Source organism: Lepidochelys kempii, chromosome 1 (assembly GCF_965140265.1).
Source record: "Lepidochelys kempii isolate rLepKem1 chromosome 1, rLepKem1.hap2, whole genome shotgun sequence".
NCBI classification, from domain to species: domain Eukaryota; kingdom Metazoa; phylum Chordata; order Testudines; family Cheloniidae; genus Lepidochelys; species Lepidochelys kempii.
In genome coordinates this window covers 285,694,267-285,720,891 of record NC_133256.1, presented here as the reverse complement: position 1 = coordinate 285,720,891, position 26,625 = coordinate 285,694,267, and the positions used below count along the sequence as shown (strand labels likewise).

The 26,625-nt window shown below is 43.0% G+C and overlaps 1 protein-coding gene across 1 annotated transcript; it reads left to right on the top strand.

Moving 5' to 3' along the window:
- On the top strand, nucleotides 1–26,625 carry LOC140909676 (cathepsin E-A-like). Its single transcript, XM_073339585.1, has 9 exons — nucleotides 1–56; nucleotides 221–392; nucleotides 4,216–4,333; nucleotides 5,973–6,091; nucleotides 15,426–15,625; nucleotides 16,714–16,836; nucleotides 17,888–18,032; nucleotides 26,259–26,357; nucleotides 26,446–26,625. Exons 1-9 carry the CDS (start codon nucleotides 1–3, stop codon nucleotides 26,623–26,625), a joined length of 1,212 nt encoding a protein of 403 aa, XP_073195686.1.

The following is a 26,625-nucleotide window of genomic DNA, read 5'->3' as shown; positions in this document are numbered from 1 at the left end:
ATGAGGGTGCTATTAGTGGCTCTAGTGTATATTCCATTCATCTTAGCTATAGAAAGGTAAGAAAGCATTTCAAATATCACAGAATGGTCCTTATAGTGCATTTTGTTCTCCACTGATTTCCTGGAATGATCTTTGTGTGTTTAAAAAAAAAACATTGGCATTTGAGTGATACAGAAAGGAAGTCCAGTTAAAATGGTTTGTATTTATTTTGTTTGCTTAGGATCCCTTTAGTTCGATTTAAATCCACCAAGAGGCAACTCCGGGAAAAGGGAGAACTGGAGGAATTTTTGAAAAATCATCAGCCTGACATTTTTGCTCGGAGATATCTGCATTGCTTCCCTTCAGATATTTTTCTACCAGCTGCTTCAGAAAGGCTATATGACTACATGAATGTGAGTATGTTCTTGTGTAATAGACTGTAAAGGGTTATTTATGGTACTGAAGGGAGGTTTTGTTCAGCACACTGGTTCTATTCTCTTGTAAAAAGTTTTGCAAGTTGAGATTAATTGTGTATCTGTTTAAACTAGATTCTTTGCATCCTTATAAATGAGCTTGCCAGTGTGCAAAAAACTGATCAAGTAACATAAGTAAAATTAGGATAGACATGGGACCTACTTAGAATTTCCCTCTAGTTTAGAAACTATGGCCCTGCAATGAGTCACACGAACCTCTGTTGACTTCACTGGGGCTCACATCTATGTGGGAGGCCCAGCAACATCCATCAGAAATCTGACATGTTACACAATAAACCAAAATGTCATCTTGTTTGAACACGTTAGGTCACAAATAAATTCTTGTAAAAATCTGTGTTAATAAAGACGTGGGTAATATGAATGGAGTTTTTGCTATTATTATTTATTGTCCCCAAAGTGCAAGAGGCACTTCGGAGATAAAAATGTCAGGCCTGCCTTAACCCTGAAGAATTTCCCATCTAAACAGATCTCAGATTTGGGGGACTACGTTGGATGGGATATTATATCACACAAGTTTCAGAGTAACAGCCGTGTTAGTCTGTATTCGCAAAAAAAAGAGGAGTACTTGTGGCACCTTAGAGACTAACCAATTTACACAAGTGATTTGAGCTTGTGAACACCACGTTTCTTGGTTTAGAGTTTTGTTTGGTTTTCTAATTGATTGGTTATTTTGTTAACATTTATCAAAAGGACAGGGCTAGGTTATACAGGCTTCTTGGAGGAGATAGTGTTTGTATGCAAGAAGGTAGAAGCATGGCAGATTGGGTCAATGAGAGGGGGTTCCAAGATGGGTTGGGGGGTACAAGGAAAAAGGCCCCAGAGGTGAGCATGGAAGAAGAGCATGAAGGGTTAAAAACAACTTCCTTTAGAACTAAAGCTGGCCAGAATTTTCCAAATGTAGAATTTCTGAAAACATTTTTATTGACTGTTCGAATTTTTACAGAAAACATCCTGAAAATTTTTGTTGAGAAGGTTTTGTTGTTTTTTTTAAACTAGCAGTTGAGCTGGTCAATAAAACCAATAACGAGTCAAAAAATGTCTGTGAAACCTTTTACTGCTGTTTTGACCAGCTCTGCTTAGAACACTTGCACTCTAGCCAGAGGGAAGTGTGGGTAGTGACCAGAGTAGTCCTGAGGTGAGCCCTGCCCTGGGGGGAGATAGCAAGAGGTGTGTCCCTGAGCAGGGCCCTGTCCTGGCCTGAGGGGAGGTAGAAGTGGGGGTAGCCTTGAGGAAAGCCCTGCCTGGGCCTAAGGGGGATGGGCAGAATTGAGGCCACCCTGTCAATTGCTAAATCTTTTTGTCTCATCTTACAGTTTAAAAAATGGAAATGATCAATTATTTAGTTTTTCTCCAAGTGGCAAATGCAGGAGTTGACCATTCCAAACTCCCCCCACTACTGGCACTTTGACTATGAGCGCAGCTGAGCAGATTCTGTCTATAATCCAGCTAACCCAGAGGTGGTGCTAACCCTTTGGGAGTTTTAGGCAGGAATATTTTTGCCCTCCCCCCAACACATAATAAGTGAACAGGGAGCCCAGAGGTGGTGCTAACTCATTGGGAGTCTTCGGTAGGAATATTTTTGCCCCCCCAACACATAATAAGTGAACAGGGGGCCCAGAGGTGGTGCTAACCCATTGGGAGTCTTCGGTAGGAATATTTTTGCCCCCCCAACACATAATAAGTGAACAGGGGGCCCAGAGGTGGTGCTAACCCATTGGGAGTCTTCGGTAGGAATATTTTTGCCCCCCCCAACACATAATAAGCGAACAGGGCACCCCGTTGAGCTGCTGGGGCCCTAAGCAATTGCTTAGTCTGCTTATGACTAGTGCCGGCTCTGAACAGGCCACTGCCCTACAATGAATTTCATATAGTGGGTGGGATCCCATGCACTCTTCCACCCACCAATAAAATTAAAACCCCCTAAACAATAGCATTTCTGGTTTTGCTTCCTGGGTCTTAACTGATGAGCATTTTTTGAAGATACGAATACTAGAAATACATTTGCTAGTAGAATGATTTATATCCTTACTATTTCACTTGTAAGTGGAGGGACTACTTAATTTAAACAAAGCTTCCCTGCTTATGAATTATGATCCCTTTGCCCTCCAGCTTTGCATAATGATATATCTGTATCTAGTAGCAAGGGACCACAAGGAGGCCTGGGATGGGCACACTTTTCGTTTTGTAGCATATAATAAATAAATAGTACTATGACCCAGTTAGGATAAAGTAAGATCCCACTTCCACCTGTTCTGATGAGGGGAAAGCTAGTGAATTGGAAATGGTGATCCTCAGGGTGAAGTTAAAAGAACAGAAGCCTAGGGTACAATTTAGATAAAATTTACCACAACGCACCCTAACTTTAGTTTACTATAGAAAAAATTCTTAAATCTTAATCTGCTCACTGAGTGATGTAGTTGGAAGGGCCTGCTTAGCTCTGATTGAGTGCTTGTCATTGTATCTAGAGAAAGTTATGGATCATGCCCCAAAGGGATTTTCAGTTTTAAACATACAGGCAATAACATGCTTCCCACAAATAACACACTAGTTAATTAATCTCAAAATGTTGCAGGTTTTTCCATTTAACCATATTATTTATTATTATTAATGCGCTAGGTTCTGTACAGAAATGGATACAAAGATAAGGTCCCTGCTCTCAAGAGCTTACAATCTAATTTTACAGATGATGCACTAAGGCGATAAACAATAGTGGCGGAGGACAAGGGTTACAGTAATAAATAAAATCAAGCTGCGACTTAGTGGAGGCATGTGCTCATCCAGGTGCTCTTTTACACATAACTCATGCTGCTGTTTTTACTGACTTATCTAATGTAGAAGGTAAGTTCCTGGGGCAGAGACCACATTCCAATCAGTGCTGAGCACATTAATAGCAACTAATACATTCATCATAAACATTCAAATATTTGCATCTATACAGAATATTTTGGCACCGGAGAGGCTTTTCTATCTACATCGGATGCCAGAAATGCCCCTATTCCTAAAAATAGGTCTCCTAATGCTGCAGTGCTATTCCATAGGCAGATATGGGCACTAAGCACTTGGAGCCTGAAAGCTGATAAGCTCCTTCAGAGTTCACATGTTCACAGATTATCTCCATCTGCCTTTTATAGAAAAGAGCCTTCTGTATTTTCTATATTCCTCTGATAGGTTTTGTGTGGTGCATCAGGTGGAGTCTTAAGCGGAGACTGAATTTGATCATCTTGTTTTAACTGACTAATTACTACTGACTAGAATACATTCAAACAAAAATATACAGCTGTGTGCCCCAGTGAGGTGATAGTTGCATTGCCAGTTGGGTTAATATTCAGAGCTTTCTAAAATCAGTAGGGCTAGATCTTGCATTTCTTACTAGGATGAAGCTCCCAGACCTTCCTGTTGCCTTCAACAGGAGTTTTGCTGGAATTTACTGTAGGATTTTGCCTATCATTTGTAAGAGTTTGGGGATTGATTTTGCTTCCATTTTAGCCAATGGAAAAACTCCAGGATTGACTTCTTGCACTTGAAGTGCTGAAAAGCTATGCCACATCCTGAAATCTGCCGTACGTGGCCACTCATGGGACTGGAAAGAATTGGTTGCCTGGTAGAGGTAGCATTTAATTAAAAGTCAAATAATTAGATTGGAAACACTGAGGATTTTTACATTGTACCTTTGTCTGTCTTTTCTTCAAGGATAGTTTGCACTGATATACTGCTAAACTGACTGAGTATATTTTTCCCCCAGGCCCAGTACTATGGGGTGGTAAGTGTTGGCACCCCACCTCAGAAATTCACAGTGGTGTTTGACACAGGATCATCCAATTTTTGGGTCCCTTCAGCTTATTGCATCAGCGAAGCCTGCAGTAAGAGACGTTATGTTCCTTTGCGCTTCTAATGGTTTAATTCACCTTTTAAAGTAGCTCCCCTGCAATGAATGCACTTTGTTGGAAAATGTCTTTAACAGAAAACCAAACACATTTCTTGAGTGTTCAGCAGAGTCTCACATACCTTCACTTCACACCCCTATTTTACAACAATTCCACTGACTTGCAGTTTTATTCATGTTGAGCAACAGTGGAGGGAGTCGATAATCTCCTGTTATATTCAGATTAATTCCAGTTCCATATGCTCTGGAATTTGTCATTGCTAGTTAGACACAACAGGGGTGAGAGAAAGTGCGAGGTGAAAGGATTAGTCCATGCTGGTGAGGTGGGTAAGAAAGAGGAGTCACTAGAAAGAATGTCTGTGTTGCTTATCTCAGAGTTAGCTGCTGAGCTACACTAATATGTCTGCTCCACCTCACACAACTTATGGTGTGGTGGATAAGCCTCAGAAACAGCATTCAAACTTCATGCTGCCAGAGACATCTGAGACAAGAGAAGACAGAGAGAAAATCTCAGAGTGAAGTACTGGAATCTAAAGGCTATAGATGTGCCCATTAGGGAGAAATGAACAGGTTAATATTTCAGTGGAATCTGTATTTAGGAGCACAAGCAGCTGGATAATATTCATAACCTCAGATATGGATCTCAGTCCGACTGGAGAATCCAGCTGCTGCCCTCCCCATCCCTCAATAGGTCTGGGTGGTCTCTGAGTTGGTGCAATCTTCTAGGAGAAGATTTTTGCTCTTGCAACAACTCTTTCCCCTTCCTGACATCTTCAGATGGCAACCAGCTCATGCGTTCATCCTGCTACTAAACGGGGTGGGGGAGGAGGTACTGCATGCACGGTCTTATTTACATCAATATTGAGACAAAGTGCTCTCAGGAACCTTGGCCATGATGTCCAAACCCTGAGTGTCTTTTCCTGGGGTGGGCATCTTCTCTCTGTTATGCAGCAGTGGAAGTGGAAAGGCTCCTCCACTGCAGCGGCTGCTGCTACACTGATCTTTTGACTCTGGGGTTGCAAGATGTCTCAGAGTTCACTGGGCTGAAGGAAAATGTGAAAGGATTTGTGGAAGGAGTGGGCAGACTTTGCTGTGCATCCCCTAGAGAAACAGGATGGGTAGAGCAGAAGAGAGAGAAGTAAGATTCTGCCCTCTAAATATGTCAGGAAGATGGCAGGGAAGGATAGGTTTGAAGGCCCTCATTGGCACTGTCATTGCATTACTATTTTAAATTCCATTCTTCCTGTGCCTCACTGTAGCCGTGATATGCACCTTCTCTTGCTGCAACAGTTGCTAATTGACAATTAAATACTATGAAAAATCAGAGGCAAAAGAAACATCAGAAAGTTAAAAAAAAACTGTGGAAATAGCTGGATAAAAAAAAATTTTTTTTGATACAAAAAGGAAATCAATCAATTGCTGAGATATTTTCAGAATAGGGAGAAAACTGCAGGGTTTATGGGATGCAGAGACTCTTGCCTGCTTCCCTTCATCTGTTATTTTGCTTCTCCAAACAATGTGTTTTATTTGCCTATCAGCTAGTCCTGTGTCTCAGAAATCTGGTACATTCCTGATAACCTTATCTTCAGTGCTAAGGGTGAAGTTTATTTTCACAGGGATGCATCAAAAATTCAAATCATTTCTATCAAACTCCTATCAGCATGGAGGGCAGGCCTTTGCCCTACAGTATGGTACTGGGCAGCTTCTAGGCATTGCTGGCAAAGACACATTACGGGTGAGTGGAACCCTAACACCATCGTAATCATCGCTCTCTGTATTGGTTGTTTATGGCTTTCCAGGTGGTTAAGATGTTAGTATTGACCTACAAAGACCTGAGTAGATTGGGGCCTGCCTTACCTGGGGGGAGAGACAGTGACTCATGTCATATTGCCACAGATGCTATAAGTATAGAGGCTTGAGCTGAAGCCCCTCGGGGACGGAGTGTGGAGAGGGAAGTAGAGAGCCCTCAGCACAGTGTTCTCTGTGAGAAGCCCTGGTCTTCAAAAGTTCCTTCCTTTGTGGTCCAAAACAGCACAAATCTGCTGACCGTGAGCAAGGCCTAACTGTATGCCCAGCGTTTTGAGGATAAAGTTGGTATTGCTTGGGTTTGATTTTATCTTTGGCTTTGGGGTGAGGAGCAAGCTAGTTCAAGCTGACTGACTGTATTGTCAGTTTACAGCAAATGTGCCGAGAGCCTAGAAAAGGCACCTTTTCATGTATTATTGATGCCTCAAAACTTCGTTAACGCCGAGCTGTTTGATGATGGTGCCCCGTAGCCTTCCCGAACGTTGTGTTCAGCAAAACACCAACCCGTGAAACCCAGGAAATACAAAGTTAAGGTACAGGCCACTCCTGCAATGCAACCTTAACTCTGCCCCCGGGAGCTAGCAATAGCCATTGGGAATGGTTCACAAAAGGGATGCCATAATAAGTAGCCAGCAGGAAATTCTAAGAGGCTGTAACATTATTTGTGTTGTGTTCCACAGATCTGAATTCCAGCATTTATCTGCATTCATGTCAGCTGCGTTCACTGTGTTAGTGTAGTTGTACTGAATGTTGGAGGGCTTACACTGGAGCAAGTTGGTACGATTGTTACTGTGGGCACGGCTACACGAGAGAGTTTACAGCTGTGCTGCTGCAAACTATCTAATGTAGCCACTCTAAGCCAAAGGAGAAAGGTCTCCCCTCAGCTTATCTACTCTAGTCCCTGTGAGCAGCGGCAGCTATGTTGGCTGGAAAACTTCTGTCCACACCGGCACTTATGTTGGTGTAATTTATGTCACTTTGGGGGGGGTAATTGATTCACCCCCCTGAGTGACACGCTATGTCAACATAAGCTGTAGAGTAGACATAGTCTGTTGTATGACGAGAGGTGCATGAATATATCAGAGGATCACAAGTGCCTCATTTAAGTGCTGACTTCCGTAGATTGTGTCAGTGTCGATGCATGGGGTGATCTTGTTATCTGGGTTGTCAGAAGCATGGTGGCTCCCAGGGCTGGTGAGGGGTTAGTGAAGGCAATGCCTCAGAAGGAATTCTCAGGCTAGGATGAAGGGGAGGTAACAGTTAGTTAGTTTGGGATGGTTTGTGCGGAATTGGCTCAGTGTTTGAGTGTAGGCCAGGTGTAAGTAGCTCCTGTTTGCTACATCAGACCTAACCTGAGTTTTGTCTTAGCTAAGACTTTGTCCTACAGTGCTCTTGTGCTCTGATCCCAGAATATTCTATAGCATCTGTAGAACACTAGTATGTGGTGTTGGCATGTTGAGACATTGCTCAAAAAGGGCAGAGTTAGGTTGCATTGCCAGGGAGGGGAATGTGTACTTTAACTCTGTAGTTCTTGGTTTTCAGCAGTTTGGGTGCAGCTGAACTCAGAGTTCTGAAAGGGCAGGTGACTCGGCCAGAGAACCTTAACTCTGTGTTAACAAAGCTTTTGGGCACTTAATTTCCTTGCGTTTTTTAAAATAATTTTTCAGTATCCTCATGCATCGCAGCTCAGCTTTCCCCCTCCACTCCTGCTGGATCCCTGGCAATGATTACCCTGGCCACAGAATGCACAGGCTGCATGTGAGTCCCTTCACTGTCCCAGTATCATCTTCTCATCTCCTTGCATGTCCAACTCAGCCCTCCTCCCCACAAAGAGGTGAGTGTTGGAATGGAACCCGCTGGTGGGGGAGCTGGGGAGAAGATGCAGGAACAATGCAGGGACTAGCATGGAGTCAGTGAGGATGTTTTTTGAAAGGGAGGCAGACACGGGAGGTGGAAATGGACGTGGGGAGTTTTGGAGGACAGATGTGAAGCCCCCCCAGCATCCTCCAATACATAGTTCTGACCCCTCCTTTCCACTCCACTCTTCCCTGCATTGCTCCAACCCCCTCCCCACCACAGCTCACTGCTCTTAACCACCATGTTCCCCTACCACTGCTCCGACAGCTCCAGCATTCCCTCCATCACAGCCATTGTTCTGACCACCCAAATACCCACAATGCTCAGAGTCCACCCCCTTGCACACCAGATCCACCATCCTCCTTCCCACTCCATGCCCCTGGTAAGCTTGGAAGGGTCATGGGGAAGTCGGGAGTGGTGGGATTGTGAGGAGGGCATGTATTAGTTGGAGGAAGGAAGGGGCAGGAGAGTGCAGATGTAAAGTCTCTACTCCAGATGTGGGCATAGTATATGGGCCCCTTCGTTTTCAGTTTAAACCGATTTTTACCAAAAAATTCTCAGGTTTACAAAAAGTATTCATTTTTTTCCGATTTTCACCCTACTTTTGTATCATTCAAATATATATATATATATATAACTTTGTATTAGGAAAATACAATACATTGCATGAGATATATGTATTACGATAATACATTAGACTGTGTGTATATGCAAAGCTGTCTGCTGAAGTAAGGCTATGTATCAGTCTAGAAGATACGACCAATAAACGAACAGGCACATACACAAGCTCTGAAGTGTGTGCGCATCTGAACATACTGATGAATCTTATACCCACCACGTACACATTTAAATCTGCTAGCAGATTACGGTTTAAAGATTTGACACACTAAAATGGGAAGAAAATGAAAATCTTCATCAGAATACATTTCAGAACGCAAGGAAGTATTGGAAAGTTAAAAAAAAAACAGGAAAAAAGGAAGAAGTTGAGAGTGTGCACTGCAAATGGCGTAGCCTATTAAACATAAATATTTATAGGCTAATAGTTCTAAGTGTACAATAGTAAATTATTTATTCAAATGAAAAGTTTTATTTGGGATAAGGCTGTCGATTAATCACAGTTAACTCATGCGATTAACTAAAAAAAATGAATTGCAGTTAAAAAATTAATCTCGATTAACCGCACTTTTAATCACACTGTTAAACAATAGAACACCCATTGAAATTTATTAAATATTTGTGGATGTTCTTCTACATTTTCAAATATATTAATTTCAATTACAACACAGAATACAAAGTATACAGTGCTCACTTTGTCTTATTATTTTTATTACAAAAATTTGCACTGTAAAAATGATAAAGAAATAGTGCTTTTCAGTTCACCTCATACAAGTACTGTTGTGCAATCTCTTTATCGTGAAAGTGCAAATTACAAATATAGATTATTTTTGTTACATAACTGAAATCAAAATCAGAACAATGTAAAACTTTAGTGCCTATAAGTCTACTGAGTTCTACTTCTTGTTCAGCCAATCGCTAAGACAAACAAGTTTGTTTACATTTATAGGACATAATACTGCCTGCTTCTTATTTACAATGTCACCTGAAAGTGAGAACAGGTGTTCACATGGCACTTTTGTAGTTGCCGTTGCAAGGTATTTACCTGTCAGATATGCCAAACATCCGTATACCCCTTCATGCTTCAGCCACCATTTCAGAGGACATGCTTCCATGCTGATGATGCTCGTTTAAAAATTTTGTTAATTAAATTAGTGACTCAACTCCTTGAGGGAGAATTGTATGTCTCACCTGCATTCTGCCATATATTTCATGTTATAGCAGTCTTGGATGATGACCCAGCACATGTTAGTTTTAAGAACACTTCCACTTCAGATCTGACAAAACGCAAAGAAGGTACCAATGTGAGATTTCTAAAGATAGTTACAGCACTTGACCCAAGGTTTAAGAATCTGAAGTACCTTCCAAAATCTGAAAGGGATGAGGTATGGAACATGCTAGTGGAGTTCCTCAGGGATCGGTTTTGGGACCAATCTTGTTTAATCTGTTTATTACTGACCTTGGCACAAAAAGAGGGAATGTGCTAATAAAGTTTGCAGATGACACAAAGCTGGGAGGTATTGCCAGTACAGAGAAGGACCGGGATATCATACAGGAAGATCTGGATGACCTTGTAAACTGGAGTAATAGTAATAGGATGAAATTTAATAGAGAAAAGTGCAAGGTCATGCATTTAGGGATTAATAACAAGAATTTCTGTTATAAGCTTGGGACGCATCACTTGGAAGTAAAAGAGGAGGAGAAGGACCTCAGAGTATTGGTTGATCACAGGATGACTATGAGCCACCAATGTGATATGGCTGTGAAAAAAGCTAATGCGGTCTCGGGATGCATCAGGCGAGGTATTTCCAGTAGAGATAAGATGGTGTTAGTACCATTATACAAGGCACTAATGAGACCTCATCTGGAATATTATGTGCAGTTCTGGTCTCCCATATTTAAAAAGGATGAATTCAAACTGGAACAGGTACAGAGAAGGGCTACTAGAATGATCCGAGGAATGGAAACCATGTCTTATGAAAGGAGACTCAAAGAGCTTGGCTTGTTTAGCCTAACCAAAAGAAGGCTGAGGGGAGATATGATTGCTCTCTATAAATATATCAGAGGGATAAATATCAGGGAGGGAGAGGAATTATTTAAGCTTAGTACCAATGTGGACACAAGAACAAATGGATATAAACTGGCCATCAGGAAGTTTAGACTTAAAATTAGATGAAAGTTTCTAACCATCGGTTGAGTGAACTTCTGGAATAGCCTTCCAAGGGAAGCAGTGGGGGCAAAAGACATATCTGGCTTCAAGACTAAGCTTGATAAGTTTATGGAGGGGATGGTATGATGGGATAGCCTAATTTTGGCAATTAATTGATCTTTGACTATTAGTGGTAAATAGGCCCAATGGCCTGTGATGGGATGTCAGATGGGGTGGGATCTGAGTTACTACAGAGAATTCTTTCCTGGGTGTCTGGCTGGTCAGTCTTGCCCACATGCTCAGGGTTTAGCTGATCGCCATATTTGGGGTCAGGAAGGAATTTTCCTCCAGGGCAGATTGGCAGAGGCCCTGGAGGGTTTTTGCATTCCTCTGCAGCGTGGGGCACGGGTCACTTGCTGGAGGATTCTCTGCATCTTGAAGTCTTTAATCCACGATTTGAGGACTTCAATAGCTCAGACATAGGTTAGGGGTTTGTTATAGGAGTGGGTGGATGAGATTCTGTGGCCTGCGTTGTGCAGGAGGTCAGACTAGATGGTCACTTCTGACCTTAAAGTCTTAAAGTCTATGCTTTCAGAAGTCTTAAAAGAGCAACACTCCAATGTGGAAACTATAGAACCCAAATCACCAAAAAAGAAAATCAACCTTCTGCTGGTGGTATCTGACTCGGATGATGAAAATGGACATACATTGGTCTGCACTGCTTTGGATTATTATTGAGCAGAACCCACCATCAGCATGGATGCATATCCTCTGGAAAGGTGGTTGAAGAATGAAGAGACATATGAATCTTGAGCGCATCTGGCATGTAAATGTCTTGCGACGCCGGCTACAACATTGCCATGGGAACGCCTGTGCTCACTTTCAAATGACATTGTAAACAAGAAGTGGGGCAGCATTAACTCCTGTAAATTGTAACCAAACTCGTTTGTCTGAGCGATTGGCTGAACAAGAAGTAAGACTAAGTGGACTTGTAGGCTCTTAAGTTTTACATTGTTTTGTTTTTGAATGCAGTTATTTTTTGTACATATTTCTACCTGTGTAAGTTGAACTTTCATGATAAAGAGACTGCACTATAGTAGTTGTATTAGGTGAACTGAAAAATATTATTTCTTGTTTTTTACAGTGCAAATATTTGTAATAAATAATAAATATAAAGTGAGCACTGTACACTTTGTATTCAGAGTTGTAATTAAAATCAATAGATTTTGAAATGTAGAAAACATCCCAAAATATTTAAATAAATGGTATTCTATTATTATTTAACATCACGATTGTGATTAATTTTTTTAATCGCTTCACAGCCCTAATTTGTGGATTAAAGATACTGTATATTGTTTTCTTAAACTCAGAAGTGTTTTGCATTCTGTTTTAATTCCGCAGGAAACCATATTGATGAATGGAATTCAAAGCATTAATCAACTGAATACTTTCCCCCCGTCTTTCTGTCCACCAAAATAAACCCCAGTATTTATTCCAGAAAAATTATTTATAGTTTTTTGCACTGATTTTCACCTGTTTTTGTTGTTGTGGGAATAAATACTGATAAATTCCCGGGAAAAATTAAATGAAATAAAAATGGAAAATGAAGGGCCCCTACAATTACAACACTGTGAAATTTCACACATAAATATCTTAGATTATTAAATTTATGGTTTTTTAAATCCTATGACCATGAAATTGACCACAATGGACTGTGAATTTGGTAGGGCCCTAGGTATAGGTGTGCAGAGGTTTTGGGGGAAAGAGCTGACGCCCTTGCTACATATCCCACTACACAGCTCTGACCCCTTTCTTTCCTCCCCCCACTACTCTGCATCACCCCCTCTCCCCCTAGAAGCAGCTGCATCGAGGGAAAGGATGAGCCTGGAGCTCCTTCCCCACATCTAGCGGCAGCATAGGGAAGCTGGTGGCTCCGTTGTCCCCTCATACTAGGGTGATCAGATGTCCTCTTTTTAATGGGACAGTCTTGTATTTAAGCCCTCCTGCAGGTGTCCTGACTTTTTCTTAAAAACGGGCAAATTGCCCCATAATTTCTGCCGCCTCCCCCCATCAGTACTGGTGGGTCCTGCTGCTGGCTGGATCCCTGCTCGCCAGCTGCCTGCTGAGTGGGGTGGTCCAAAGGCCAACGATAGGGGTTGCAAAACTAGAGGTGGGGCAAAGCTGCAGTGTGTGTGGCCAGGCCTCTCCCACTGCTGGTCCGTCAGCATGTGCCGGCTCTGGAGTGTGGGGGGAAGTGATTTCCAGCCTGTTCCCCCTCTCCCCCACCCCCATCTGCAGGCTTCACAGCAGCCGGGCTTAGCCCCCTCTTCACCTGTCCCACTCCAACCCTGGGTCCTGCCCCCAGGGAGTGTGAGGCTGTAATGTCCCCAGGCACCCTCCCCTCCCGAGCCACCTCTCTGGGCAGGTTAGCTGAAGCCCCTGCAGTCAGGTTCCCTGGGCCCTGGTGCACAGTGGCTTTCCTTAGGGCTTAACCCCTTCCTGCCTGTGCTGTAGCTGGCAGGGGGGATAGGGACAGCACAGAAGGCGGCTGGGTTATGTTAGTAACCAACAGCAGCCTGGAGGCGTTAGCTGTCTTTTGGCACGGTGTGGGCAGGAAGGGACACGCTGCTTCCAGCCCACGGGGTAGGGGAGGAGGAGGAGGAGGAGAAGAAGAGATGAGCTCTGCAAAGGCATGGGCCAGGTCATCCCTTCCTCCCTCCATCCCCTGCCGCTGGAAGTAGCTCCCGTCCCTTCCCTCCTGCACAGTGCCGATAGGCTGCTGCTGGCCACATTCTGGTGTGAATCCTGGCAGAAATCTGTGGAGGGGGGCATGTGACCCTGTGTGCCTCCCCCCACCCCCCAAGTATTCCCTTGGGAAGATGCGACACCAGGTACTGGGGGCCCAGGCAGGCATGGAGGGTGGAGCGTGCCAGGCAGGGAGGGTCAGTCACCTCTCCTCCCCCGTGTGAGAGAGGTACGTGTGTGTGCGTCACCTCTCTCCGTGAGTGTGTGTGTGGGGGGGGGGTAGGGGTGTGTGTATCATCCCTCCCTGTGTGAACCTTAAAGCCTTAAAGGTAAGAAGGTAAATAAAAATAATCCAACTACACAGTATTTCTTTTTAACGGGGGCTCAGTCAACTTAATGTTAATCTGAATGTTTGTACTGCATAGGTCTGCCTGATTGCCATTGAGCTCGCTTGAATACAAATAATTTTACTAGGTGCTCCTTATTCAGGAAAGGGAAATATGGTCACCCTGCCTCAAACCCAGCTCACGTTGGGGCAGACAGAGGGGCTTAGCACCCAGAGGGGCAGGGCCTTATTGGATGCTGGCTGACATGGGGTGTGGGGGGGTGCTAGGAAGAGGAGCACAGACTTCCCTGGAGGGACAGGGTCTCCCTGGTCCTGCCTTACTCACAGAGATTCAGAAAGAGAGGCCAGACCCCTCCCCCAAGAGAGGAGTAAAGCCTCCCAAATCACTTGAGGGAAAAGGAGAAGGGTTTGGACCCCCATAGGGGCAGGGCCCTCCAGATCCCAACTCACACATGGATGACCCCAGCCCTCCTTAGGTTTCAGGATTATTGCTGCCCTATTCTCCCACACCCTTGGCATGTGGGATGTGTCTCCCCCCCACCCTTTGGCCCTTGCCCGGAGGGATGGGAGGCATCTCTACCTATTCCCCAACCACTAAGCCTGGGCAGGATGAGGAGAGTGGGGGAGGAGCAGGAGTGGCTGTGGTGATGGCTTCCAAGAGGAGGGGGGAATGTGGGGTTGACAGGCTGCCACTTCTCCTGTCACCCACTTTCATGTCCCCCACCCCTACTGCCCATCCCCACTTATCCTGTCTCAGTTTGGGGAGGATCAGATCCATAGTTTGAGCCCCAAGTGTGGGCAAGAAAGAAGAACCAAGTAATTTTGTAAATAGCTGTTTTTTAGGGGGGCTGTATCTTGGGAACCTGCGGCTCATATTACCCCAAATTTGGACCCGTAACCCTATCGCACATTCCCTTACGGCACAGGAAATTTCAAGACAATCTGAGATAGCAAATAGATTTTAGAGCACTTAGAACTGTTATCTTTTAAACAGTGATTCAACTTTAACTATAGCAAAGCTGCTGGTTCACACTAGGAGAGCTGCCAGGCCACTAAAATAAATATAAAAACATAATTTTGAAATTAGAAAAGGATATGTTATTGTCTAGTGATAGACTTCTTCCTGAGAGCACAGTAACATACAGCACTCTGGCAATATGACATAAAGCGAAATGCACGACATGTGTAGTCCTGGAACAAGTGCATCTTGTTCCAGCATGGCCCTTCATGTCTCCTGTTTGAGGCCTATGGATTGACTAGAATTAGGGCAGATATCTTCCACCTTGCCTTTCCCTTTTGACTGTAGTTTTCTGGCATGAGTTTATGAACAAGTGACAGCAGAATTAGGCCATTAAAAGGGACTTGCTTTCTAAAATATAACTGTCTTCAGCATGATGCCTGCTAATATTAATGCAACTAACACAATTACCGGAAAGCTCTGGACATTACATTTGATAAAACTAAAAATCTGATGCGTATATAAAATGTGGTTATTTCTGTAATCTGCTCAGACTTTACTTTTCATTTGTTCCCTTTTGTAATAACAAACAGATTAGCAACATTTCCATCCAGGGGCAGGACTTCGGAGAGTCTATCTTTGAGCCCGGCATGACTTTTGCTCTTGCACACTTCGATGGCGTGCTGGGTTTAGGATACCCTTCTTTAGCAGTTGGCAGTGCTCTTCCAGTATTTGACAGCATAATCAACCAACGTCTGGTAGAGAAGCCAGTGTTTTCCTTCCACTTGATCAGGTCAGTTTTTAACACTGAATAAAGGGACACTGTCAAAAGAAGCAAATTTTAACTGTAGATTAAGAAAACCATCCATTTGTATATGTTTCATCTCCAGAAAGGACATTTTCAGGAGTAGGTCTAGATAGAAGCACCAGTGGGGGAGCATAGTAACTAAAATCATATTTACAGAAATGCTATTAAACGTATATCGTTAAAATAAACACTTGTAGATGCACAATTAATGCGCAAACCACTGAGAACTCCAAAGAAGTGTCTTGATTTAATAATCTGATGAATGGTCTACATCTGAACTATTTTTAAAATGAAAAATTGACTTTTTAAAAAGATAAGATGCAAAAGGAAACTTTTCATTGTTTTGAAAATTTCCAATGATTGGTTTTTAACTTTTTTAAAAATCCACTTTTTTGTTTGAAACAACAATAACAAAATAGTCAGTTTAATATTTTAGGCTGTTTTTCCATTTTTACACCCTCCCCTTTTCTTTTTTGCATTTTGTCACTGAAAAAGCAGGTGAAAGGGAAGAAGAAAAAACTAATTTATTTTGTTGAATCAGAAAATTTAGAAAACGTTTACAAAGCATATTTGCCAGCTTTTGACCAGTGCTAATAAGAACATCTGACTTTCTTACAGTGTCTTGGGCACTCATAGAGTTGTTTCATCAGCTAGTAGGAGATGAACAGAACTGCAGCACCGCAGTTGAGCGACTGTATTTCAGAAGAAAAGGGGCTGTGCTCTAATCTCAGTCACACCTAGAATAACTCCATTTCAATCACTAGATTTACCCCAGATTTATACTGGGGTAAACGAAACCAGAAACTGGCCTGAGGCACTTGTTTCTAATCTCACTCCTAAACCCTCTACAACCCCTAACATTTTTAGTAAGGGGTTTAGACTGGAGGCTCTGATTTGGGGCCATCTCTAGGTATAATTATAAAATTAGAAGTTTTAGACTTCCATTGCAACATACACATTTGAAAAAGACATGAAAGGGTTGGAATTGAAAGCTGATTTCTCCCCCCTACCCCCATGTCCCACTTAAATTGTATGTCATCCAGTTTACATATTTATTTGTTTTACATTTTTAGAGGAGACGACCTTGAAAATGGTGGTGAACTGATACTGGGGGGTATAGACCAGTCGCTCTACAAAGGTTCAATTCACTGGGTTCCAGTTACTGAGAAAAGCTACTGGCAAATTCATGTTAACAAGTACGTTTGCATGTCTATAAATCTGATGAAACTGTGCCTCTCTGTGTAAGCCCATTAAAATCCCAGGACATCTATGCTACAGTGGCCACCCTGGATGTACTGCCTCCCAAAAACAGTGCTTCTGGGAAAGACCTGAAGATAATTAGTGTATCCTGTGCTCCTACTAATATTACGGGAAGCACTAACTTTGGTGGCTGGTACTCGGAGGAGTGTCCTTTATTAGCAGGTCATATTAAGGGCCTAATGGACATCCGTGGGAATTGTGGGAATCCTTACTCTCCTGGGTAAGGGATATTCATGTGATCTGCTGTTCAATTCCTGGCTTGCCACAGCCTTCCTGTGTGACAGCAGTCTAGTCACGTAGGCCATGTCTACACTAGAGAGTTTACAGTGGCGCAGCTGTACCTATGCACCTGGGCCGCAGTAAGCTCCCTTGTGTAGCTGCTCTGTGCCAACAGGAGAGAGCTCTCCTCTCGACATAATTACTCCTACCCCAACAAGCGGCAGTAGCTATGTTAGCGGGAGAAGCTCTCCCACAAACATAGCGCTTTCCACACTGGCACTTATGTTGGTGTAACATATGTCGCTCGGGGGTAGGGGTGGGGCGTTTTTTCCCATCTCTGTGCGGCTCAAGTCATACTGATATAAGTGATAGTGTAGACATGGCCTTAGCCTTGCTGTTCCTACTATTTAAAATGATTGTAATAATAACAGTTCCCAACCTTGAATACATTCATCGATGTTTGTGAGATGCTCAGAGGATATATTGGTTGGGGTCAGATCAGTGATAGACCTTCAACTCCTACACATTCAGAAGAGCAGATGACACACACACAAATTATTTCCAAAGCTCTCTTGCCCTAGTTTTCTGTGAATGCTATCCTTCTTTTGGAATCAAGACACCCTAAAGTTAGTATAAATTTTGAACCATATGCTTGTATTTTAACTGGCAGCATAGACTTGCTTAAATTCCCTGATAACTGTGTCATCACTCTTAGTGTATCTGCACTCTCTGTTTAAAGTGTATGTGTTTTGGTTTTTCCACATGCAGCGTGAAAATCCAGGGACGGGTTGCGCTTTGCTTCCATGGTTGTGAAGCCATTGTTGATTCAGGCACTTCTCTTATTACTGGCCCCTCTTTACAAATAAGACAACTACAGGAGCATATTGGGGCCAGTCCAACACAAACTGGAGAGGTAAAAACCATAGAGCGGGACAAAAAACTCAGAGGAAGTGAAGTAATGATTTGATACAAATGCTCATGTAAGGGGGGCAGGGAAAGAGATAAAATGATTAAAATTAGGCACAAAGTAGGCACTAGGAGAAAAGCTTGCTGCTTGTACAGAGCTGAAATCAGGGCAAGATATTTGATTTGTATTGTTTTTATCCTTCCCCGCCACCTTTGTTTGCAAGATATCTCTTCCCTCATTAATGACACATGGATCTAGTAGAAGCATCTGTTTATGGAAATGTTCTGTTAAAGTTGCTCAGATGATCATGACATCATATGACCGATCAAGTTGCAGTGGGGGAGGTTTAGATTGGATATTAGGAAAAACTTTTTCACTAAGAGGGTGGTGAAACACTGGAATGAGTTACCTAGGGAGGTGGTAGAATCTCCTTCCTTAGAGGTTTTTAAGGTCAGGCTTGACAAAGCCCTGGCTGGGATGATTTAACTGGGAATTGGTCCTGCTTCAAGCAGGGGGTTGGACTAGATGACCTTCTGGGGTCCCTTCCAACCCTGATATTCTATGATTCTATGATACTACCTTGTAAAACAAGAGAGAATTACCTTTCCTAGGTCATATGGCATGACTGTTAACTCCTTAAAGTCCAGAGCAGTTCCAGGCTGACTGACCGTCAGAATCCGGAAATTAAGATAAAAAGACATGTAATAATTCCATCGAAGGGCACAGGTGTCAGCTGAGCTTATGAGAGCTAACATTGTTGTTACCAGGGCCCCTAGAGGGGGACACAGTTCTATCATTCAAAATATTCTCGTTCATTTGCATGTAACATCCCAATCCCTGTCTTCCATCCCCCTTCTCTCCCTTGCCTCTCTCATTCCTCCCTTTCTTCCCTGCTCTACCCCTCCTCCCACTTTCTTCTTCCCTCCATTTTCCCTTTTCTCCTCCCTGCTGCTGCATCTTCACCTTCTACAGCATCCTGCTGCCGTCTCCTCCATGCTCCGAGTCTCCTTTCCTCTCAATCTCCAATTGCTCCCTGCCACCCCCTGCTTTCCACATGTGGCTCACTCTCGCCTATCTCCCTGCTTCTGTTCCACTCCCCGCTAGGCCACTCCCGCCCAGCTGCTGCCACTCTCATCCTCTGATGCTTTCTAGGGTTGCCAACTTTCCAGTCTCTGGAAGCTAGACACCCCTGCTCCACCCCCTCCTCTGAGGCCCGCCCCCTGCTCCACCCCCTCCCCCAAGGCCCCGCCCCCTGCTCCACCCCCTCCCCTCCAGCCCGGCACCCAGCCCAGGGGCTGCAGTACTCCCTCCTACCGCTGCGCCTGCCCCTCGGCCCATTCGGCAGGGAGCCGGACCCAGGCAGGGAGCGGAAGGGCCGGGGCCACGCTCTGGGGCGGCGTGAGAGCGCAGCCAGCGCGGTAGCTGGCTGCAAGAGAGAGTCTGGCCGCGAGAGGCAGCAGTGGCGGACAGGGCACCTCTCCCCAACCTGGTGGGCCAGTTTTTTTTGGGGGGGGGCACTTGCTCGCCCATGTGTTCCCCTCCTTCCCCCCCATGTTGCCCCTGCAGGCGGCAACCAGACTTTTGGTGCCTGGTCAGTGTTTCCAACCAGACACTTTCAGGTGCCGTTTTTGACTGGACTTTCCAGTCGAGAACCAGACACCTGGCAACCCTCATGCTTTCCCTCCTATGTGCAGCTTCACCATCTCCTTCAGGGACCTCTCCTTTGATGTCCAAACAGCTTTGCTCCCTCACTTTGAGGCTTGTCAGTCTGCCTGCTTGCAGCCGTATTCATTCCTATATGCATTGAAATGGTAGTCCCACATAGTCTGGGAGCATGTGTAATGCCACGGGCAAATTAATGATAGAAAGGTAAGGGAGATGTCATTTGATTCGTAAAAATCTACAGAATCATAATTTCCATGGTACCACCCTCTGCACCGATTAGGGGGACTCCCTGCCCCCACCCCCACCTCTCTGGTTCACAGCTCCAGGTCCTCTAGTTGATGGAGATTTATTATACATGAAGATGGTAGAGTCTTTGCTGCTCTTTATTTGATCTGTCAGGACAGCTGATTGGACTTTGCACCTCACAGTACTGGAAGACTTTGTGAAATACTTTTTTGCTTAAGATTTAACGAATTATTATGTATGATTGCTTGGTACCTCAGTGAAATAAGAGGTGTAGAAAAAGTTTGACACTGACATATGGGAGGCATTTTGAAAAGGAAATTGGGTTGTTCAAAGATCACCAGTTCCCTTTTGTGGACTTGATTCAGATAAAGCCCTAGAACAGTGGTTCTCAACTTTTGTACTGGTGACCCCTTTCAAATAGCAAGCCTCTGAGTGCGACCCCCCCCTTTATAAATTAAAAACATTTTAAAATATATTGAACACCATTATAAATGCTGAATGCAAAACGGGGTTTGGGGTGGAGGCTGACAACTCGTGTTGCCCCATGTAATAACCTCTCAACCCCCTGAGAGGTCCTGACTCCCAGTTTGAGAAAACAGAGCAATGAAATTCACAGGAGGGATTGCTGGGCATAACACAACATCCAAATGTTCTATCCCAGTTTTTCCTGACAACCCCAGCACTCTGCTGAATTTTGAACGAAATATTAAGCAAGGCTGGGATGACTTCCCCAGAAGTAACCAAGCACCATCTGGACTCATTATATGCTGTTAAATGCCAAGAAGTGGTAATTTTAAAGCTACAGGGTGAGCTTACTTGCACAGGCCATTCATGTATGATGGACTGAAGCTCATTAATAGCATGATGAAAGCAGTCTTCAGTGATGAGATAGCTAACGATGTCAGCTGAATGGATACTTTGGGTCATGACTTGTATGAAGCCTTCAAAACCTAAACAATTATTCAAGGCTCCATCAATCAATGGGCTACAATCAAGAAGAACAGACTAAAGCTGTGGTTGAATGCAAAGAAGGAAGTCAGAGTGAAGGTAGCAGGGACTATGATGGAGCTAACCGCAGACAAGTTATCGCTTACTTGTTTCCTGGTCGTGTCCAGATCTCAGCATAATGTTGATCTAAGTCAGACTTTGGGAAATTACAAGTTCTCCATGGGACCACAATCGATGTTTGAATGTGATGGAATAATGCATCTGTGCCAGGCAGAAAGCAAACTAATTCACATTTTGCATGGTCTTCCTAAGCCAGTACCTACTAACAACGTGACCAGTATCTTATGCCAGCAGAGGCTTTTTAGCATAGCAATCACAGATGATATGGCTGAGGTACAACTTCTCAGTGAATCAGAAACAGTTAAAACCTGCCAAGATTTGGCTGTACATAAGAACAGCCATACTGGGTCAGACCAAAGGTCCATCTAGTCCAGTATCCTGTCTTCTGACAGTGGCCAATGCCAGGTGCCCCAGAGGGAATGAGCAGGTAATCATCAAGTGATCCATTCCCTGTCGCTCATTCCCAGCTTCTGGCAAACAGAGGCTAGGGACACCATCCCTGCCCATCCTGATTAACAGCCATTGATGGACCTATCCTCCATGAATTTATCTAGTTCTTTTTTGAACCCTGTTATAGTCTTGGCCTTCACAACATCCTATAGCAAAGAGTTCCACAGGTTGACTGAGCGTTGTATGAAAAAATACTTCCTTTTCTTTGTTTTAAATCTGCTGCCTATTAATTTAATTTGGTGACCCCTAGTTTGTGTGTTATGGGAAGGAGTAAATAACACTTCCTTATCTACTTTCTCCAAACCAGTCATGATTTTATAGACCTTAAGCGTATCCCACCTTAGCTATCTCTTTTCCAAGCTGAAAAGTCCCAGTCTTATTAATCTCTCCTCAAATGGAAACCATTTCATACTCCTAATAATTTTTTGTTGCCCTTTTCTGAACCTTTTCCAAGTCCAATAGTATTCAAGAAGTGGACATACCATGGATTTACATAGAGGCAATATGATATTTTCTGTCTTATTATCTATCCATTTCCCAATGATTCCCAACATTGTTAGCTTTTTGGACTGCCCCTGCACGCTGAGTGGATGTTTTCAGAGAACTATCCACAATGACTCCAAGATCTCTTTCTTGAGTGGTAACTGCTAATTTAGACCCCATCATTTTATATGTATAGTTGGGATTATGTTTTCCAATGTGAAACTACTTTGCATTTATCAACATTGAATTTCATCTGCCATTTTGTTGCCTAATCACCCAGTTTTGAGAGATCCTTCTGTAGCTCTTTGCAGTCTGACTGGAACTTAACTATCTTAAGTAGTTTTGTATCATCTGCAAATTTTGCCGCCTCACTGTTTACCCCCTTTTCCAGATCATTTATGAGTATGTTGAATAGGACTGGACCCAATACAGACCCTGGGGGACACCCACTATTGAACTCTCTCCATTCTTAAAACTGTACACTTCATTATGAGGCTACAGCAAAAATACTGGCCTGATGACAAAGTCCATCTCATGTTTGACATGTATGCAGAGGAGTCAATTAAAAAGATTGCCAAAAATACCTGGTATTGCCCCTGTCCAATACAAAGTCACTGACTCCATGAACATTTCCAATGTCATCATGAAGAAGCTACCGTCTCGTATCCCCATGAAGGATGAACTAACCTCATACCTTGCAGGAAAAATACTCCAGTGTGCAAATAATTGTTCAAAGAATTTCACGGTCACATGGCATAATGAAGCAGCTGCCTCACACTGTTCAGTGCAGTTTCTTCATAGTTCCCATGAGGAGTCTGACACTAAAATTACCTTGCATGTCATCAGTGCCACAGAAAGAGATGCTACTAAACTCTAGGTTTTTGCACAAGACACAGATGTTCTAGAGCTTTCCATGAGTTGCTACCCAAGGCTTCCGCAAGATCCTGGTTTTGCACCTGCTGCTGGGAAACAGAATTGCAGTACATAGGTGCCACAAGTACTCCTTTTCTTCCTTCAGAGCTATGTTCCTATCATGCAAACCATTAAAAGCTGCAGCACTGCTTGGTTTCCATGCTCTTTCAGGATATGACACTACTGGAAGACGTGCTGGAAAGACCAAATTATCATACTGGAAGGCATTTGAGTCAGCATTCAAAGACTTTCTCTTCACTCTGAAGGTGTTCAGAATGGCTGATGCAGTCACTGATGAGGTCATAAATGCACTGGAGCCATTCATATGCCAACTTTACCATTTGAAGACCAACATTATGATACTTGCAGAGCTACATAGGTGGATGTTTTCAAGAAGCAAGCAGAGAAAAATTGCTACTGATAAGGGATGCATTTATATGTGCTATCAAGAGGGTGAATTATCAAGCAATGGAATGGCTTTAGGGTGATTGAGCATGTCCAAAATTGCCTTCCTTTATAGGGCATGGATGGGTCTTGGAGGAGGGACTGATCACATCGGTTATGTGTAAAATACCACGTGTTCCCAAATCAGTCCTTCAGCTAATCAAATACCTGTGTGCAAAGAACAGATGCTCATTGTCCTGCAAATGTTTGGCCAGCAGCCTGCCTTGCACGGAGAGGTGCAAGTGCGGCACGGACGAGGATCAGCGTGACAATGTATCTAGCAGTGGAGTAGATGGAGATGACACTGATGATGACTTTGATGAATAAATGTTTTCAGTCCTTTCATGTCAAGGCAACTTACCTAGGATTACCAAAGGTCAATTTATCATAGAATCATAGAATATCAGGGTTGGAAGGGACCTCAGGAGGTCATCTAGTCCAACCCCCGCTCAAAGCAGGACCGATCCCCGACTAAATCATCCCAGCCAGAGCTTTGTCAAGCCTGACCTTAAAAACTTCTAGGGAAGGAGATTCCACCACCTCCCTAGGTAACGCATTCCAGTGTTTCACCACCCTCCTAGTGAAAACGTTTTTCCTAATATCCAACCTAAATCTCCCTCACTGCAACTTGAGACCATTACTCCTTGTTCCGTCATCTGCTACCACTGAGAACAGTCTAGAGCCATCCTCTTTGGAACCCCCTTTCAGGTAGTTGAAAGCAGCTATCAAATCCCCCCTCATTCTTCCCTTCTGAAGACTAAACATCCCCAGTTCCCTCAGCCTCTCCTCATAAGTCATGTGTTCCAGTCCCCTAATCATTGTTAAAGTATAATTTAGAAAGCATTGATTTTTAAATACACACACACACACACACACACACACACACACACACACACACGTTCTAGGTTTGTCATGTTTGGTACCATTATGTTTGTGGGGGGAAAGGGCTTTCGAAATATACCCAACTCAAACCTTTTCCAATGACCTTGTATTATCAAAATTTCCACCAACCGGAGGACCTGAGGCAGGGAGTCTCTTCTACCCTGGTGCAGAAGGTGACATCATTGAAATTATGATGCTATAGATTTTATGAATCAAATAATATTCATTTATCTTTTAATTACTAACTTGCCCACAGAATGGGATTTTACTACATTGTGTTCCCAAACTAATATTGCTGAGCTGTCATGCATGGAGTGGTGTATGAAAACACTGCCACCTTGAGGTGTATTATAAATAGAATACAATGCCAACAAATTGATTATAACACATTACGACAATGCTATAAAGTCGAGTCCATTTCAGTGCTTCAGCTTCTCTCTCTGATGTGTTTCACATTTCCCATGTACTTCATGGGTAAAACAAAACTATGAGCTCACATGGCCTGAACTTGTTCTCGACACATTTGTGGTGTAAATGGAGCTACATTTTGGCTTGAGCTGGGAGAAAATTTTTCAGCGAAATTTTTTTTCTGTTAAAAAAAAATTGAGATTCAGCCACATCAGAAGGTTTTGTGAATTTGTGTGGGTTTCACTGAATTGTTCATGTTGAGGGGGAAAGTTTCCAAAAATGTCAAACTGAAGCATTGTGATTTTTTCAATTGAAAAGACCTTTTGTTAGGAAATTGCCTTCAATTTTTTTTTAAATCTAAAACATTAAAAACACTCAAAATTGAAATGAAACATTTTGGTTGAAATGAAATGTTTTGTTCGACACACAACACGTTTTTTTTTAGACCTTTCAATTCACCAAAAATGAAAAAAAAAATTGTTTTGTTTTGTTTTGCAATTGGCAGTGAACTGAAAAATCTATTACTTGCCCAGCTCTAATTTATGACCCCCATAGCCCACTAGGCATTATCTTGGCTCTGTTATATTGTGTGTGTATATATATATATATCACAATATGCTCTGCAGCTCTACTTAGCTCTTGTTTTCCAGAATGCACTCGACAGACATACAAAATACTTGGGGAATATATTTTCATAAACTAGATTTTTAAAAATATTCCTTCTGTTGTAGAACAATAAGCCAAAACACTATAGCTTACAACAAAGCTCCCAGAGGGTATCAGACCATCCTTTGGAATGGTCAAAAGTTATTTTCATTTTTTTAATGAATGGAGCAACTGGAGAGGCAATAAATAAATAAAATAAAAAACCCAACAAAACAAAAACAACAACAACAACAAAACAAATCCCACACAAACACACAACAAAACCCCCTCTCATATATTCACTGTGAATTAGTGTAATATTTACAGCAATGACTGGGCGGGCATTTTAGATTGTGATCTATCAGCTGTTCTTGGAATTCCACTTTAGTGTAGTATAATATAGAACACAATATGTCCCACAGACCTTCTGGATGGATTTCCTCCCTCTGAAAATATGATGTTCCTGTACAGTATGGGGAAAGTTGTGGCTGTAAGTCACTCACTGTGGAGGCTCTAAGGAGAGAAAACATACTGGAGGCAGCTCCCAGGACTGTGCCTGTGGCAGGCTTCTGGGAGCATTGGAATTGTTCACTTAGCAGCACCCATTACAAGAGGCAATGAGAACTCATGCTGGAGCCTGGGTTTGCTTGCATATGTGGAAGGAGGAGGAGCCATGTCCTCAGAGACCCCTCCATTTTGGACATCACTAGCCTTGCTGTCAGCCCTAGATTCCATTAGTCCTTGGGTGCTGGGAGTCTGAGAAGTCTGTGATCAACTCTGTGTATTAGCTCAAAGAGCAGGAGGCCTCCTTATACATTCCCACCACTTGCACTCCTGTGCAGGACCATAATATAGTCTTGTACGTTGACCATTAGGTCTGAAAAAAAATAAATGACAATACCAAACCGGACTGCAAAGGTTGATATTCTGGTTGCTAGGTTGATAGACTGATTATAATTTTGAATAAAAAGGTAATGTAAAAAAACCCAAACAAACAAACCCCAAGTCAACCAATATATTGTGTTATAGTTTGTTGTAGACTGCAGGAGACTGTCAAGCCTGCCACATATAAGTTTCACCATTGGACACAGAGAATACACGTTAACAGCAAAAGAGTATATAATAAAGGTATGTATATAAATTCTAAGAAATGGTATCTACCAAATTATGATATGATAATATGTAATTCTACATAAAAATGTGTTTTTAATTTCAGGAAACCATAGAAGAAAAAACCGTGTGCATCAGTGGCTTTCAGTCTCTGGATATTGCCACTCACTCTGGCCAGCTATGGATTTTAGGAGATGTATTCATGTCTGCGTTTTACTGTGTTTTTGACCGTGGAAATGATAGAGTGGGATTTGCAAAAACCTCTCAAAGAAGGGAGCGTTCCTGA